Source organism: Ascidia mentula, chromosome 1, assembly GCF_947561715.1.
Source record: "Ascidia mentula chromosome 1, kaAscMent1.1, whole genome shotgun sequence".
NCBI classification, from domain to species: Eukaryota; Metazoa; Chordata; class Ascidiacea; order Phlebobranchia; family Ascidiidae; genus Ascidia; species Ascidia mentula.
Window position 1 is genome coordinate 17,553,346 of NC_138566.1, and position 17,311 is coordinate 17,570,656.

The 17,311-nt window shown below is 39.2% G+C and overlaps 1 protein-coding gene and 1 long non-coding RNA gene across 2 annotated transcripts; both read left to right on the forward strand.

Moving 5' to 3' along the window:
• The first annotated feature begins 10,385 nt into the window (after positions 1–10,385).
• On the forward strand, positions 10,386–11,678 carry LOC145917871 (uncharacterized). Its single transcript, XR_014405728.1, has 3 exons — positions 10,386–10,523; positions 10,919–11,084; positions 11,579–11,678. It is a non-coding gene; the product is annotated as an uncharacterized LOC145917871 (long non-coding RNA).
• Positions 11,679–12,808: 1,130 nt separating this feature from the next.
• LOC145897267 (collagen alpha-5(VI) chain-like) lies at positions 12,809–16,806 on the forward strand. Its single transcript, XM_082985475.1, has 8 exons — positions 12,809–12,841; positions 12,909–13,078; positions 13,519–13,690; positions 13,983–14,136; positions 14,289–14,386; positions 14,899–15,074; positions 15,207–15,323; positions 15,540–16,806. Exons 2-8 carry the CDS (start codon positions 13,015–13,017, stop codon positions 15,608–15,610), a joined length of 852 nt encoding a protein of 283 aa, XP_082841601.1. The 5' UTR covers positions 12,809–12,841; positions 12,909–13,014; the 3' UTR covers positions 15,611–16,806.
• The last annotated feature ends 505 nt before the right edge of the window (positions 16,807–17,311 follow it).

The following is a 17,311-nucleotide window of genomic DNA, read 5'->3' on the forward strand; positions in this document are numbered from 1 at the left end:
TGAGGCTTTTTTGTATTTTAATGGCGACGTCACGTGTTTCAGTTTAGCCAATCCGAGCGATTGTTTGTGATGAAGACGTAACAATTAGTTCGTCTTAAAATCTTGTTGTCAAAGAAACGTTGGTAATGCAACCGTGTATTGAAGCAGTCAATAACGTTACGTGAGAGTTACTTCATGGTGATGCTTTTGAGCGCAAGGTGACGAATCTGGTCTTCGTCCCCAGATATCGGACAATGTTACAACAAACCTTGTCAGTATGGAGGAACCTGCGTTAACGGAACTGCAACAACCTATGCGTGCAACTGCATGCCTGGATACGATGGAATCGACTGTGGAAATGGTAAAAAACTGGTTCCCTGTTTGTAATCCACGTAGGACGTGGTGTTATGATTCGAGTTGTCACCAAATTGAAGTTGTGACTTTGTCATAGTTTTACCAAATCGCAACAAAACGAACTGTAATATACGGTGTCACATAACTATGCCTTGGGACTCACAACAAAGTGTGTAACTACAATCATCCCAGTTGTTACCAAACCTGAAGGTCGCAGGTCGAACCCCGGACAGGGATAACATGATGTATAATGTTCAGAAATCAAGAAGTGCTCCTCCAATCCCTGCACGAACGGTGGAACTTGCAACGAATTCGTGAACTTCTACAACTGCTCTTGTCCGGTCGGGTTTGGTGGGCCGACTTGCGCCAAAAGTAAGTCCTGTTATGCGAGTTGCTTTATCGCTGAACCTGAATGCCTCGGTTATATATAAAGTTGTATATAAAACACACACATATATATAACTTATATTGAATGGTGACATCAACAAACTGCACCTCCCGCAGTTTTCTGAAACAAACCCGACATTGGGACAAATTTATCGCGTGACGTCATCTAAGTCATACCATTGTTGTCTACGTAATATTTACTGACCTTAGAATACTTTCCTAGTTAATATTCCAGAATGCATCGTTGGGTAATAAATGTTTTAGGTTTAAAGATAACGACAAAGACTCGTTGCTTTTATTAGCCCAAGTCATTAAACCTGAGCCCTCAAGTCCAAGAACACGTGAAAATTTGCTGCCTTGTTTTCGTATGTACTGCCTCTAGTGGTAGTCGGTGTGACAGCAGGGGTAACCTTGTTTCACTTTGATCCTCTACAACCTAAAATAGGTAATTATATAACAGTTCCCATTTAATTAACAGGGATGAATGCCCATTTTTACGTCACACACGTGTTTGCAAGGCAACCTCTGTTCCAATCCACGTACAGAGCTCGCAATATGTGTTGGCTTCAGACTCTCTCCTTCAGATATTCCTTCATAATCCCTGTCGGGATACTCGCTATAGCGAACTTTCTCTTCTGCTCATCCATCATAGTCCACCTCACCTGCAAGCGGGGAGCGGTGAGATCACGTGACAACGTTGCTATAGTGACACCGAACCTTTTCTTTCTAAATAGTGGTTTAACTTTTTGTGCACAACGAGTAGAGAAAAAAATACAATAAACATTACGTCACCACCATTGACGTCATATTATGAATGCAGATCCAGTCTTCTGCCGCCAAACGCACAACGACTCATGACATGATTGTTGCCGTGACACTCGTTGTCATGCTGGGTGTCACGTGGTTGTTCGGCTTCCTCATGTTGGCAGCTGACAATAAGATTTACCTGGAATTCACCTCGTGGATCTTCTGCATCTTCAATGTCTTCCAGGTGATTCCCCTAATTAGGTGTGGGCGCATTACAGGATGCAGAGTAGGGACTTTTCCAACGTGTTTTAACAAGGGGAACGAAGAGACCAATCAAAAAAGTGGGTATCAAAATATTGAGTATAAAAATATTGAGTATAACAATATTAAGCATAACAATATTGAGTATAAAGATATTGAATATCAAAATATTGAGTATAAAGATATTGAGTATAGAGGTAGATATTGATCCGCTGTAATCACTTTCCCACCAGGGTTTTCTGATTTTCATCCTAAACTGTGCGAGACAAGACAACGTCAGAGCTCTCTGGCTGCACCCAATGGTGAGAAGTATGACGTGTGGAAATTATTACGCATCTAAACCAACAACATCCACAAAATCCACCTCTGCTTCTAACATCTCTCAAGTCAACTGGTCGAAGATTTGAATCAGAAACATTTTCCACCCAAACCCCATGACAATTATCCATGGAAATAAGTCACGACCCACCAGAATCCAATACATTTGTGTTTTGCATTCCCAAACAATCTAATAGTAAAGTCTTTGTAATCAACCTCCCGTGCCCCATTAGCTTGGTGCATACCCCAATTTGAGAAACACTGACTAAGCGACTCACTCGCGCCATCTCGCGGGCAATTTTTTTGTGGTAAATATTAAGTATTTCAGAAAGCAATGCCTGTCATTTAAAACATTCTTTGTAGAAATTAATATTTTTTTAATTAGATTGTGTTCAGATTGTATCAGCTCGGGTGTTTAAAACATTTCAGTTTGGTGATAAAGATTCAGTCTTGATGATATCTTGTACATAGAAACTGATTTTTGTCTTGTTTTGTTTTGGATGAAATTTTGGTGTGAAAGACGAGATATAATATTGTGTTGTGTTTGGGAATCTAAATTCACTGTTGTGGCGCCTCAACTTTTGATTTTTTGACAGAAAAAACTTTCCATTGTTAGCATGTATATATTTCATCATTTTGTTTCTGACAAGTTTTGTCGCAAATTTATTCTGGATAAGTTTAGGCTGAAAGAAACTTCATAACTTCGCACAATTTAACCGTGGTAGATGTTTGTTTTCAATGCACTTTATGCGCACCAACAAATTCTGTAAATAAAACTAGTCATCCATCATGATTTCATCATCTTCAAATAAAGCAGAGAACCTTTGTCGACGGTGTGAACTCTGTTGACCCCAATTTCTGATTGATCCAAAATTGAAATCCGATTTAAACAGCAAAAGTCGGGACAAAACTCTGATTGTCCGGACTAAGATCGCCGATGCTTTCCAAAGTCTCAGGTTTTCTCCGCAGATCGAATCAATTCTGTTTTTGTTTCTTCAATAAGTTTCGTTTCATGAAAGAAGGCAATTAACGACAAATCTCATTCGCTCGGCTTACAAAATCCCATTGTTTCACCTCACGACGTCACAACGGTGTATTGTTACGTATCCATTGGTCGGGATGTTGCAATCACGTATTTTGCAAATTTGTTTGTGCGAAGCCGATTTCGACGCAAAAACAAAATTGTTTAATATTGGGACCCCAAGGTCATCATTTGTACCCGTTGAGAATTCAAGGTGATCATAGCACTTGTTCCAGTCGAGTTAACAACGGATCGACGGTAAAAAATGGAACTTTAAATTCAGCAAGATTTCTTAACTGGGGGTCTGGGGACCCTAAAGGGACAGTATCCTATCAGGGGGTTCACAGTGACGTATCTAGAGGCTCTTCAGTGACGTAACTGGAGGCTCATCAATGACGTAACTAGAGGCTCCTCAGTAACGTATCTAGAGGCTCCTCAGTGACGTATCCAGGGGGTTCCACAGGACTTTCCAAACCCTTATAGTTTTAGTGATGAGGTTCATTTAGGGACATCCCCAAATAAATGTTTTCTAAATTGTAACGGGTAAATGGGGGTCAACAGAGTTCACACAGTCGACAAAGGTTCCCTGCTTTATTTGAAGATGATGAAATCATGATGCATCACTTGTTTTATTTACAGAATTTATTGGTGCGCATGAAGTGCATTGAAAACAAACATCTACCACGGTTAAATTGTGCGAAGTTATGAAGTTTCTTTCAAACTTATCCAGAATAAATTTGCGACAAAACTTATCAGAAACACAATGATGAAATATATACATGTTAACAATGGAAAGTTTTTCTGTCAAAAAATCGAAACTTGAGGCGCCACAACAGTGAATTAAGAATCCCAAACACAACACAATAATATATCTCGTCTTTCACTCCAAAATTTTATCAAAAGAAAACAAGACAGAAATCAGTCCTATATACAACGGATTGCCTTCACAAAATAAAGTACAAGGGTTAAGGGTTCGAATCCCCGAGCGAGTGGGTTGGTAAACAAGTGAAATGTTATGCGGGAGTATAATCTGCTGCTGTATTTGTTTTTACTAACATGAATGTTGATGTTTAGTGGCCCAGGTTTTTGATACTTATACTGATTGATAACAACAATTATCGTGGAAAATTTAATGACGTCATAAGTTGTGACATCGGTACATCACCATAGTTATTCGTCCCGCCAACGATGAAGCGTTCGGATTGTTGAAAGCATGATTTCGATCGCCTTCTGTGTGTCGCTATCCGAGATTAGAGCTGATGACGTGTTCTGTCCCGATGTCGCCACAATCGCCAATAGTGATAGTGACGTTTCGACGACCTTAGTTGTCACAGTTGACGGATCCATGACGTTTATCTGCAGGGGTAACAAGGTCAGATAAAGGGGAATCCCCCGACAAGTTTTTTTGCCCAACTTCTGATGTAAATGCAACAAATGGTTTCGTTGCAAAGCGCGTTTAAACCGCTCCGTGACATTATAATAAGCTATACTTACACCGGATATGACGTCAGTGGTGGTGCTGGTGCAAGGGACCGACACAATGTTGGTGAAATTTGCAGTAAGTTTTCCAGTGTCCTTCCCAATAGCACACGAGGCGGAAGCAATCTCCCGACCTGCCAACATTTAACCGAATTTACTACTACCGCTAGATGACGCAGCGCAACAGAAAAGAAGGAACATGTTCGTGGTTGATTGAAAGGTGGGCGTTAATAGGTGTAGTATCTACTAGGCACTGGACTTTTCGATCGAGTAAAACATTGGATCCGATTGAAGTTTCTGGGAAAGTGATATTTGTTCCTTTCAACGCAGGACATCTCACTGTGACGTAAAAACGAACTGTTGTTTGCTTTATTATGAGTAAGAAGTTCAATAATTAAACAATTCTTTTAACAAATTTTCGCTCAGTTTGTCAATAATTGGCTGATGTTTGAGTAAATTCGTTTGTTGTCACCACAAATTAATGTTTAATAAGTTGAAAATTACCACCTCTGCACGCAATAGCGTTTTTTTACAGAAGTGCGTTTTTTCCTGTTCATTAAATTTGTGTATTGATATGTATTGAAAATGAGCTTGAACAGTTTGCGAAAACAACTCGTGATCTCGTGATAGAACTCATGATCAACGACTTACGATCACATGACGTTGGAATTCCGGTAAGTGGCGTAGCAGAGTAACCCGGTTTGCATTTACAACTTCCAGTTTGGGAATCGCACACTCCGTTAGGTAAACACGTGACCGCGTGGCAATTTCCTAAAGCTGTTGATGGAAATGTTGAACTTACTGAAAGCAACTGGAAGTTTTCCATACATAGGACATTAACGTACAACGTTTCATAACCATGATTATCGAGTTGTTTAAGTTTCTTCTACGTTTTAAATATAAAATCCTAAAAGTGGTAAAAAAAGGTTATGTTTGATGAGGCAGCATTTCTTAACAATCTCGCAGGTAGTTCCGTTGTAACCCGGCAAACACAGGCAGTTAAACGCGAACACAAGATCTTGACAGGAGCCCCCATTTAAGCACGGATGCGATGCGCCCTCGTCCTTCGCTGTGTTAAATAATATTGAAAACGTTTGTACGAAAACCTGAAAATATTTATTGAAGATATTTATGGCGTTAGTCGTTTTGTTGGAGATGAATTGTCGTTCGTGATAACTCGTTTTATTTCTCAGGTTGAGGTCCACGCAGTTTGTTATTAAAATTCGCTAAAAGTAATCTTGTCACCACCAAACAATATCTAAACCAATATTTTGGAACCTCTGTATGACAAAAAACTTGTGCTTTGTACATTCTTATATTAAAAACGAACAAACTTATGCAAACAATTCATATGAGAACGTAGAACAGCGTCTTTTGTCGCTGCAAATTATTGTTTTGCATTCACTGTTCTTTTAATTTATTTTTTGTTGCCACGACAACTGCAGACAGTTGGTAAAATAACTTCTTGTTGGCGCGTTTGAAATTTGTGAGGGTTCAGGTTTGATGATCGGGGCTAATAAAGGCAACGACTCTTTGTCGTTATCTTTAAACCTAAAACATTTATTACCCAACGATGCATTCTGGAATATTAACTAGGAAAGTATTCTGAGGTCGGTGATTATGACGCAGACAACAATGGGATGACTTAGACGTCACGCGATTTATTTGGATTTGGTTGACGTTTTACCATCTTAAAAAAGAGGATAATAAGTAAAGCTAATTGCTTCCCAGCCTCGCCGGAAACGCGCCCTCTGTGATGTCACAAGGGCAATGAGGTGATAGAATGCTCGGATTGTCCACGATTGATTATTCTGCATTAGGTTGCGATCCGATCGTTAATTTGATAGTTTAGTTTATGTGAGGTTGGGTTAAAGCGGGCAATGCTTGGCTTAGATTAAGTTTGTTGTGTTAACGTTGCCTTGATGATCACCAACGTCATAAAATAAATTAATCCCAAACAACCGACAAGGTATCGGCCAAAGGATTGTTGGTTGGGCGAAAAACCTTCTTGTCCCATTACCAGAAGCAACCGAACCCATAACCCCTACTTATTACGCCATAATCCCTACTGGAGTAGCGATAATTTATGTGAACGTTTCTTGGTCTTTCGCTTAATGGTGATCTCCAGTGTTGCCACCATGTGAGAAGCAACCTACACAACTTTAAACGTCATAATTTCTTCTGAGAAAATACACCCCACATTCATTTTAATCACCTTGATACTTACAGCATACGTAATATTTAATGACGTCATACTTGGCAGGGAATTGTTGAAGATGAACGGAGTTGTTGTTTGCGTAGTGCAGCTTTGAGATGTTACACCGTTCTGTGTAGAACCTGCATAAGTAGATTGACCCGGTCTTCTAATGATCCGAACATTCCCTCCTTCGTCTGAAAAACACGGTTAGTACCTCAATTATTCCTCGGATTCCTGCAATCTTGCAGACTGGTAAAATCGGTACAAAAGTGCTTGAATATCGGGGATTGAATTAAGTCTCAGCAATGCGGCCTTCGACGGATTTCCTTTCGTGCACACAGAGCATTTCAAAATTCCAAGTTAAGTTGTTTGTTTTATGCGGAACCGAGAATGCGCATGTTTCATTGATTGTAAAGTTTGAAGAAAGCTGTAATAACCTTTGCAGTAACTGCGCTCCGTCCACATTTGGACCGACACCAATAACACGGAATGGTTGCCACCAAGGTTAACACTGCAATGCAAAATACCCCATTTTGGTAAACGTGTGTGAATAACTTTTAATGTTTTTCAAAATTATTTTCAAATATTAAATACCCACCACAGTAAGCATAGGCTATGGTTGCACAACTCAAAACGTGAAGGAACTTTGGTGTTAATGATATATACTGCATATAATTGGGTTCATTATAACTGTATATAAATTTTGCACAACATGTGTAAAGGTTGCTGGGTGCAAAAATGGGTAATTAGTTACATTCAAGGTTCACAGGCTTCGCAGCCAAGGCATTGCAGCCAAGCTGGATCAGCCACTTTTCCTGGCATTACTTCTGCGTTGTCTGATTACGGTGGTGGAGATCCTCTACGCATGTGAAGGTCGCCTGACAAGTTGTGCGCTTGCGCACCAGTGTACCTTGGCCACAATATACCCCGTGAAGCCACTGAGCTCCGGTAGCTCAGTTGGTAGAGCGTTGGGCCTGGTTAGCCCAGGGTCGTGAGTTCAAACCTCACCGGGAGCTTGATTTTTCAGGTCTCGCTCCGACTTGTCGGGAAAAGTGGTTGATCCAGCTTGGCTCCAATGCTTTGACTGCGAAGCTAGTGAACCTTATGATCAGAATATTAGAGCTGTGATCGCCAAATATAAAGGGCCTGCGCAGTGGGGCGATCCCGCCTTGCTATGCGTAAGCATGGCATTACTTCTGCGTATTTACATTCAATTGATGATATTTTCCCAACGTTATCACCACGTATCACAAAATCTAAAAATGATAGCGTTATTTCAATCTTTTTTTTGGAAGTACACAAGGTGATGGGGTTTGTAAGAAATCCTGTTTACAGCTTGGGCGGCGCCAAGTGCTAGCTGGTTTGTATCATGTTGCCCAAATGCAAAGCATCCGACAATACTGGCCTTTCAACTAAAGTATTGCTGTCAATCGCAGGATCGTCAGTTGTCACAATTAAGAACTTATTTGAACTGACGTTATTGGCGCGCATGATTGCTGTCGTGGTAAAAGTACTTGCAGCAAAAAGGTGGGGCATGTTGTCGTTAACGGCAGTTTCGATACAAGTCACATCTGTGCAGTTGCCCAGTTTTGTTGGATATTAATAGATAGAATCCGTACGATAGTCGATGCTAAGTCAGTATAAATAGTCTAGCACTGTTACAGACTCCAATGCCAAGGAACAGAAGTGCGGGCAATTCTGTTTACCCACTTTGTTCTTACTTTCTGACGTCCTGGTTTTCGTATTGAAGAATAGCAGCGTGAAAGGTACTGGACAATGGGAGGTTTTCAGCGTTGGACATAAAGGCAGCTTTGTATGTTGGAAAACCATCGTTAGAAATCGATGAGGTGCTGTCCACCAAAAAGTCCACGTTTTGGGTCTCTGTAAACAAGCACATACACTAGTTGTTACTTTATCATAAACTACATTAGTGAAACAGGAACACAAACAGGAACATACCTAATACATCAATTTAATACTTTATTAATAATACAATAATTATTTTTGAATTTCACAAAGCGATCTGTGGACAGCTCAGATGAATTTTTATGAGACAAACATGATTCGCCTAAAAAGGCAGTTTCTGCTTTTAAAGCTGTTGAATTGACTAAGGGAAAACTTCGAAAACGGAATCTAAAAACAGAAAGGGGCAGGTACCTGATTGTCCAGTGCAAAAAAAAGTCTAGTTTAAATCTGCCAACAAACATTTTAAACACAACTATCCAATATGTCTTAGTACAGTTGGTATTCCTACGTTTACTTCTAAGTTATCGCTTTTGTCCTATTCTTCCTGCTATCCTTGTCCCACCATCGTCATTTCGGCGAAATGGAAATAAGTTAAAACCGAATTTATTTCACGCATGACTGAACGCGACTTCAAAGTATTGTGTTCACAAAAATTATACATTAACTCGACACAAAAACAAATAATGAATTGTAATAACAAACATTTTAATCAGCAAAGCCTCCAATACTTTTAAAACAATATTTACCTATAAAGTATATCGCAACGAAATGGGGTTTGACCGTGGTCACGCTGTGTGAATCCCAGGATGAGCATTGTTTGTCAAAGCGTAGACAGCGAGGATTTGCGGCGATGCGTACAAGGGCCGATATATTCCCTGGCAGCTTTTGAAAACAATGAAATTTTCGACCCCTTAACCTTCTTATGTTAATAAAAAATACCTTTTAGTATTACAGCCGCCACTAATTTGTTCATTTTATGCCAAAACAACACACGAGATTTAATAGGGCAGTATTCACAAAAAAAGGAAAAATTGTTTTCGGAAAGTAATTTCGCAGATCTGGTACTGTACTGGTCAAGCCCATAACAGGTGGTAAATCGAAACACATAGCAACTATTGCTCTGTTTCAAAACCTGCGGGAAGGGATATCAACAAGTTTTTCGCAAAACAATTTGTTTGATCGGTTCACAGCGGCATTTTTGTTTGTATGCGTACCCCTAAGTTTGTTTACTTCTTGTCTCCAGTCTAATGTGTCTTATAAACAAGTTCAACACATCGCGCATTCGCGTAGGTCGCGTTCGTATTTTGTACCAACGACCAAACCAAATGGGTTTGAATAAATTTTCACCTGACGTAATTTTACGGAAGAGATGCACACACATAAGCATTATCTGGTGCTAAAATTATCTTGATCATGCATAACAACTTACACATCGAAAAACGACAAAGAATAGAACAACATTAATGTTTTCATAATGATGTCAGCACCTTGAAGGTTAGTTCAACTGGGATCGTATGATTAAGTCCATGGCTGAGAAGATTAGCATGTTTACTGGGAGGTTGTTGTAATAAAAAAACATTATAACCTTCAACTCTTGCCGTACTTTGTTCGGGATCATTGCCCGTTAAAATAGCGTGATTCCAATATACTAAAACATACAGAGAAAAATTGTGCACTGTGACTGTTGTGACTTAAATTTCGACCCTTATTTATTATCCAGAGCGTGACAAACAACAAACTCCATACCTGCGACAGAGGTTTGTATGACACGTTCACACAAGTTCTGATTCCCTGCAGCAGCGATGTTTGTGTCCAGGTAGATACTCTAAGTTTAGACAGGATGTTTTGTATGTCACAATATGCTATGTTTAATATTGCTTTTGTTGTTCATTTTAGGTTTGCGTGCATGATTTGTTTGGTGTGTTCCGCTTAATTTCCTTTGAACTCTTGTGACTGTAATTGACAAGACAATGCTGGGTGGCTTTGCTGGACGAGCTTTGGTTTTGATTTTAATTCTGGAATGTAGTTTGTGCGGTGAGTGTACCCTTTTGTAAGAAATATATTCGAAATATTGACCAAATGCGTATGACAGATTTTTTGCATGTGTTACGCCAAGAGAACGTAATGCTAAGTGTACGACTACTCCTTTATTGAACTTAGGGTCAGTTCATGCTTTACCAAGTATAAACGGTTCATCTTACGTAGCTTGTAACCCGCAAATGAAAGTTATGGTTTTTGGTTGTACGTCATGTATTTCAACAGTTTTCGCAAGTCGTTTGTTATACAGCGTCGTTTAATATATATTTCGCCTACTTTATAAAGTCATCATCAGTATCACTTATGCAGGTGGAATGAATAAGTTGTCAATGCATAAGTCTTGATTGGCATTTGAATTAACGTGGATTAACACTGTGAACGTGTTTACTCAGGAGCGCAGATCGTGGACATCGTGTTTGTGGTGGACAGCACCTCATCCATTTCTACCAATGATTTTGCAACAAACAAAGCGGCCTTTGCTTCTGCTGCTGAATTCCTACCCTTTTCCAATAACTTTCACGCTGCTATTCTTCAATATGGAAATCAAAACATTAGAAAGTAAGCATCGTTAAAAAGTAAATTAAAAAATTGTGTTAAAAAAACACCCGAATGATATTGGTTGATCAATGGGTAAATCCCATAGGAGTACAACGAATTTAATTCTTTTGATTTGGCACTCTTTTAAAAAAGACTGACTTTTGTAGTCAAAAATGCACACTAGCTTTCGCCTCTCGCTTCGTCAGGTGTAAATAAACACAATGCGATATCGTTAGTTGGCGTCGTCGTGTTGCGGTATCGTTCCTGCGGCATCGTCCTGTTGATAGTGACTCATGAACCCTCAATCTCTGGTGAGCCTATCTTTGATGGCGTTGAAGCGATTAATATGGTGTTGCTCGACCGTTTCCCTTGCTAGTCTTGATCCTGACATTTTGCAAGACCATTACCCGTATGTCGTCCACGCTATGATAGCGCTCGTTGAAGTGTGCCCCCACTGGCTTTTCAGTGTTATTGTGTCGGACATCGTTCTTGTGGATATTTATTCTCTTTCGCAGAGTTTGCCCTGTCTGTCCAATGTACAGAGCGTGAACACAACAACCATGGCTACAGCGTTGGATTTGTTTCGTTTTGTGTGGCGGCGGTATTTAAAATTACCTCTTTTGTGACGCGTCATGTTTGTAGCAAAATTGCATATAGCTTGACTAAGAACAGATATCAATGCAAAAGCATGTACGAATATGATCCTTAGATCTTTTATCCTGTACGTATTTCACTTTTTTGCATTCTGCTTGGAATTGTTTCAACTGATAATAAAAGATCGCCTTGCTACAACTTCTACTACACAGCACCACACTTGTAATCGAACGTTTTACAGTGATTAGTTGATATTTTGCGACCACCCCCTTTTTGAAAATGTTTTGTAACCGGTACAGATTCGAAACACGCTTTATTGTTTCATAATCGGTGTGCAACACGTCAGAATGTAATGATTTGTGAAATTGAGACGAGCATAGACATCAAAAGACGATACCTTGATTACTTTGTATACAAAAGCTTATTTTTTGGATCAAAGGCGGTTAAAAGTTAAAATGACGTGGATCATGTGACAGCAACTTCTGGTCATGTAAGTTGTGACTCGTTGCTATTCTTTCAAATCACGCAATAAGTGTGAGGTGGTAAATAAGATAAAGCATTTGGTATTTTGAGAGGTTATTTGTACATGGTATTGAGAACTATGTTTCCTTTTATTATGCCAACACTTGTTTTTCTTTGATGACCCCGGAGAAATTATCTAAAGTAATTTGTGGTTCGTTTTAAACAAAACAATGCGAAACTTTTCAGAAACGTTATAAGATATTATAAGATCAAACAACTCAAACGGTTCGTTGATTGCGTTGAGACACGCTTTAACCAATACAGATCGAACATAATCGTTTGCGCTCCGTTTGCTGCGTGTTTAGTTCCGGTAACCTTTTTTTAATTTAACATAACGCGCTCTGTCCAATTCGTTAATTGCTTGAATCTTCCACTAAAATACGAGGCAGTTATGACGTTAGGTAAAGGTGAGTACGTTAACACACCGAAGCTGATCTGTACGAGTTAACAACACGTTCATTAATCAATTTCTATGTTGAATCTTGCGTACAAAAGTGTTTTAAGGCTTTGTTGTTATTGGTTTTAAACTGCTTGACAATATGCGGGATTAAATAAGTAGGCAGTGTAGGCACTTAATACGTTTACCAATATATATCGTTTTGCAGTATACAAAAAGTACATGTGCAACTACAACAGTGTTATGCACTGCATGGATTGGAGCAGTATGTTCATGTTATTATAACATTCACATATGGATTTTAGACTGGATTTATGTCCGTCTCTTTTCAGATTAAATGAACAGACATTTTCATAATTGCTTTGTCTGTAAATTTAGTTCTCTACTAAATCTTCAGTAGAAAAGTTTGCTTTCGTCAATCTCGCTGTCGTCTTAGGGATGTCGTGGGGGATTTCTCGTCGAGCAGCGATGTTGATTTTCATTTTCGCATATGCTCTTTGCGGTAAGGTTGTGTACTAACGATTGCTATTAATTTACTCTGCATAAACGAACGCGTATATGAATTGCACTGTGTTATCTTGAAATGATTGTAATCAAGCAAATAAATAAAACAAATCTACACCATAAAAGCTGTTTTGATGCCTTTTCGTTGACATGCTTTCCAACACCGGTACCGAGTAAAATTTTTGTTGACGACTCGCGTATAAAATGTACAATGCAGGTATAGCATAAAAATGCCGTTGGAATTTGAAAAAGAAACGGCACATTGTCACATGATCACAAATCATTATGATGGTTTACAGTAAAAAAAAAAGTTACAAATATTTTTGTGTCGGATACATAGCACTCATTACTAGAGTCTCTAGAGCCCCGAAATTATCCAAAAATTATTCTAAATGCTAACATATGCTCTAATTACCATTGTGAAGAGTATCGTTATAGCTATAGATGCGCAAAAAGTCGACATCGTGTTTGTGGTGGACAGCACCTCATCCATTTCTAACGATGATTTTGCAACATACAAAGCGGCCTTTGCTTCTGCCGCTGAATTCCTACCCTTGTCCAATAACTTTCACGCTGCTATTCTTCAATATGGAAATCAAAACATTAGAAAGTAAGCATCGTTAAAAAGTGAATCAAAAAATTGTGTTAAAAATGCACCCGAATGATATTGGTTGATCAATCGGTAAACTTTCACGCTGCTATTCTTCAATACGGAAACCAGGACGTCACGAAGTAAGCATTAAGTGTGTAAACGTAATTGTCCGTACTTCCGTTCCTTTGCATTGGAGTTTGTAACAGTGTTATACCTAAACCAATGCTACTATAAAGACTGACTGTAAACGACCACAAAGATATCGTACAAAACTGTAGCACATTTTGGCTATACAATGCATTTAATTTAGCATCGACTATCGTACGGATTCCTTCTATCACTATCCAACAAAACTGGGCAACTGCACCGATGTGACTTGTTTCAAAACTGCCGTCAACGACAACATGACCCACCTCCTTGCTGCAAGCACGTTTACCTCAACAGCAATTAAGCGGGCTGTTCTGGTGAGTGTTTTCTGGTACATCCGCAGACAAAACGGTTCTTACCTGCGAATGCACTTTGCTCACAACTGTATGCTTATACTCTCCTTAATCACACTGAAATATATGCGATGGGTGTACGGATATGAACCAAATATGAACGTTGTGCATTATAGATCGATTTTGCTCAATCAACAAATTTTGCCAATTCTAAGAAGTTCCTAATTTTGACAACTGACGATCCTGCGATTGACTCAAATACCTTAGCTAAAAGGCAAGTATTGTCAAAAATTGTTTTGTTCAAGGCAATGCTGTGGTGCCCAATGTTCTTGCTGGCCGATGGTTGCAGGTAATATAGTGTTTAGATAGTGATAAACAGTTGCCACAAATATCAATTAATGGCGAATGTATTTGGCAAGCGTACGCGTTGTGGTGATGTGGTTTGGAAATACTACTGCTTGTTGTAAGTTTGTTCCGCATTATGGCGCTACTGAGCGTTTTCGACAGAGAATTTTCAGATCGCGGGGTATTCCTGAAAGTAGGTTTTCATGAATGCAGTTGTTGCAACACTCATGTAGTATCCTGGTTTAGAAAGTCAAATGTGTGTAGTGTTTGCTGTTAGGGAGTCTAATAATATTATTTTTCGGTTTTCAGTCATCCTATAAGATTAATTATTAAATAAGGATTTTGGATTAAATACTAAATAAGGATTAAATATTGAATTTAATAAACATTAAATAGGAAAAAAGTTTTCATCACAAAAAAGAGAAATGCGTTTTGTTCCAGTGTTATCCTCACTCTCACCAACAACATCACAGTTTACGCAATTGGCATCGGCCCAAACGCCAACAACGCACAGTTGTTGCAAATAGCTGGAAACGCATCGAGAGTTTTCACGGCGCCTTCTTTCTCCAATTTCAGTGTTCAATTGCACGTGACCCTGAAAAAGGTTCTTGCTCAAGGTTAGAGTGTATTCGTCAGCTAAGTCGTTCAGTAGTCAACAACCAGTACTTAATTTTGGCAACAAACCTACAATATGCACAGCGCTTTCATGTTTAGAAACAATACTTAATTTTGTTTGTGTTTTCATACAGCTACTGCTACACCGGAGATTACTACGACGGTTTTGGATTCTCACACATCAGAGCAAAGAAATACCACCATGGACAACGAAGTTCTTCAAATGCCCACATCCCAGACAACCACATCAGGTGATACAGACCAACGTGACCATTACAAACTTTCCAACCTAGTGTTGCGTTGCCTTACTCCTATTATAAAGCTTTCATTTGTCTTTAATTTTTATTGAAAAAGCAGTGACCAATTGTTAGAGGCGCATAACACATTAAAAACAATCCGATGCGCGCTTTGAGATGACCTGTGCGGTGTAAATTTACCTTACCTTGTCAATGTTGTATTTATTGCAGGCGCCGCTCCTATAACAGCATCAATTTGGACTGTCTTGTACATGTCCCTTCTAACCATAACTTTTTATTAAAGTATTGTGGCGTTGAAGGGAGCGCTCTGTCATCACGCTGTGGAAAATGATCACGTTTGTGGAAAAGTGTGGTTACAATAAATACCTGTCCATTGAAACTTCACAAATACAGTATTTTTCTGTTCGTTATTTTGCGTGCGACCGCACTTAAACCTATAAAATGTTTGTTTCGTCAGAAAACTTGTTGCCTCTACAATTTCTCGACGATTTACCAACACTAAACTAATGTTTTAATGTATTTAAAAACAATTGGCTTTGATGACGTTTTTTGTTGTCTTGCCGATGTATATAATCATTATTGACGTTATGATCATGCTTTGTCAACAACATGGCTATCATAAAAGAATGTATCATTACTGAGGTAATACCTACATTTAGCCGTGACGGGAAATGATCAAATAGTCTGGCCTCATACCCAGGCACCGCAAAGTTTGTAAAGCGTCACTCTTGTATCCACGTCAAAGGGGCACACGTATGTAAAAATTCCTCGCCCAGTACCGATTCGCTGTTACGCGCAAGGCGTAACCCTTGAAATGTCAACACCTCGCACAAGATTTTCCTGGTATTTTAGCTATACGCGAAATAATGTTTAATAGGATCGGGTTTAACAAAACGCGTTTGTTCTAACTTGTTTATTTTACTTCTCAAAATGAGATTGTTTAAGTCACATGGTATAAAATGCTGCGCAGAACTTGATGCAAACAAAGGGGTGCGACGTATTTATTGGCGTTTGCCGTTATCAATAGCGCGATAAAATAACACCTTTTGTGTGCTTTTCGGACTTGTTTTTTCTGACAATCTGAGTGATGTCTTTTGTGATATAGCGTTATACATTTTTGGCAATGTACAGCTATATTTTGTGGCACCCATATCAATTACCAAATTGATCAACAAACTGTTTTTTAGAAATATCGGTGATTTAAAACGTTGAAATTTGTGCTGGTGCTGTATCTTGCTGAACCCGGTTGGTTTTATGTCACCTATTCGGATTTTTTCTCTGCTCTACGTGATGCGTGAACGTTGCGGTACTGTGACAATTGTACCGAGGTTTCCAGTAAGGCTCTTTTAACGAGTTGAAAAGTAATGTATTTGTTTTCGGAGTGTCGTTTTGCACGTGTTTCAACCTGGATAAATGGACATCATCAACAAATTTTTCTTTGGCAGTCATGTTGTAACAAAAGTTGATTCAATCTCTCAAATCCTACAAAGAATCTATTTTTGTTGCCTTGTGTTGTGTTAATGAAAATCAATAGAAGGAAAACGATATTGAGTTGAGAAGCGCTATTGTATTGTGGTTACAAATAGCAGTGCATGCAACGCGCGCATTTAACGTTATTTAGCGTGTCGGCTTCCTTGACGGCTAGATGCAACTGAAGCATCACATTAGCGATTCAAGGTAAACTAATTTCCGCACAGGCTTTTAGGGAACTTCTATTTTAGCCGCGACAGTGGGTTGGGCAGTCACCTACGTGCGCATGTTCTTTGTTCCCTTTTTAAACTTGTGGAACCCAACATGACTAACGACGTCGATGGGGTGTGACTGAGAAAACAACGTTAACCTTTCAATCGTGTTTCGGGGTAAACGTTTTTCTGTTGAAAAAAGACTACTCTAGAGTTGCCGGCTAGACTATGACGTTGTCGAAGAAAAAGGTAGCGTCGGGAGACTAAAGGTCTAGGATTACAGCAGTTGGATCGTGAGTT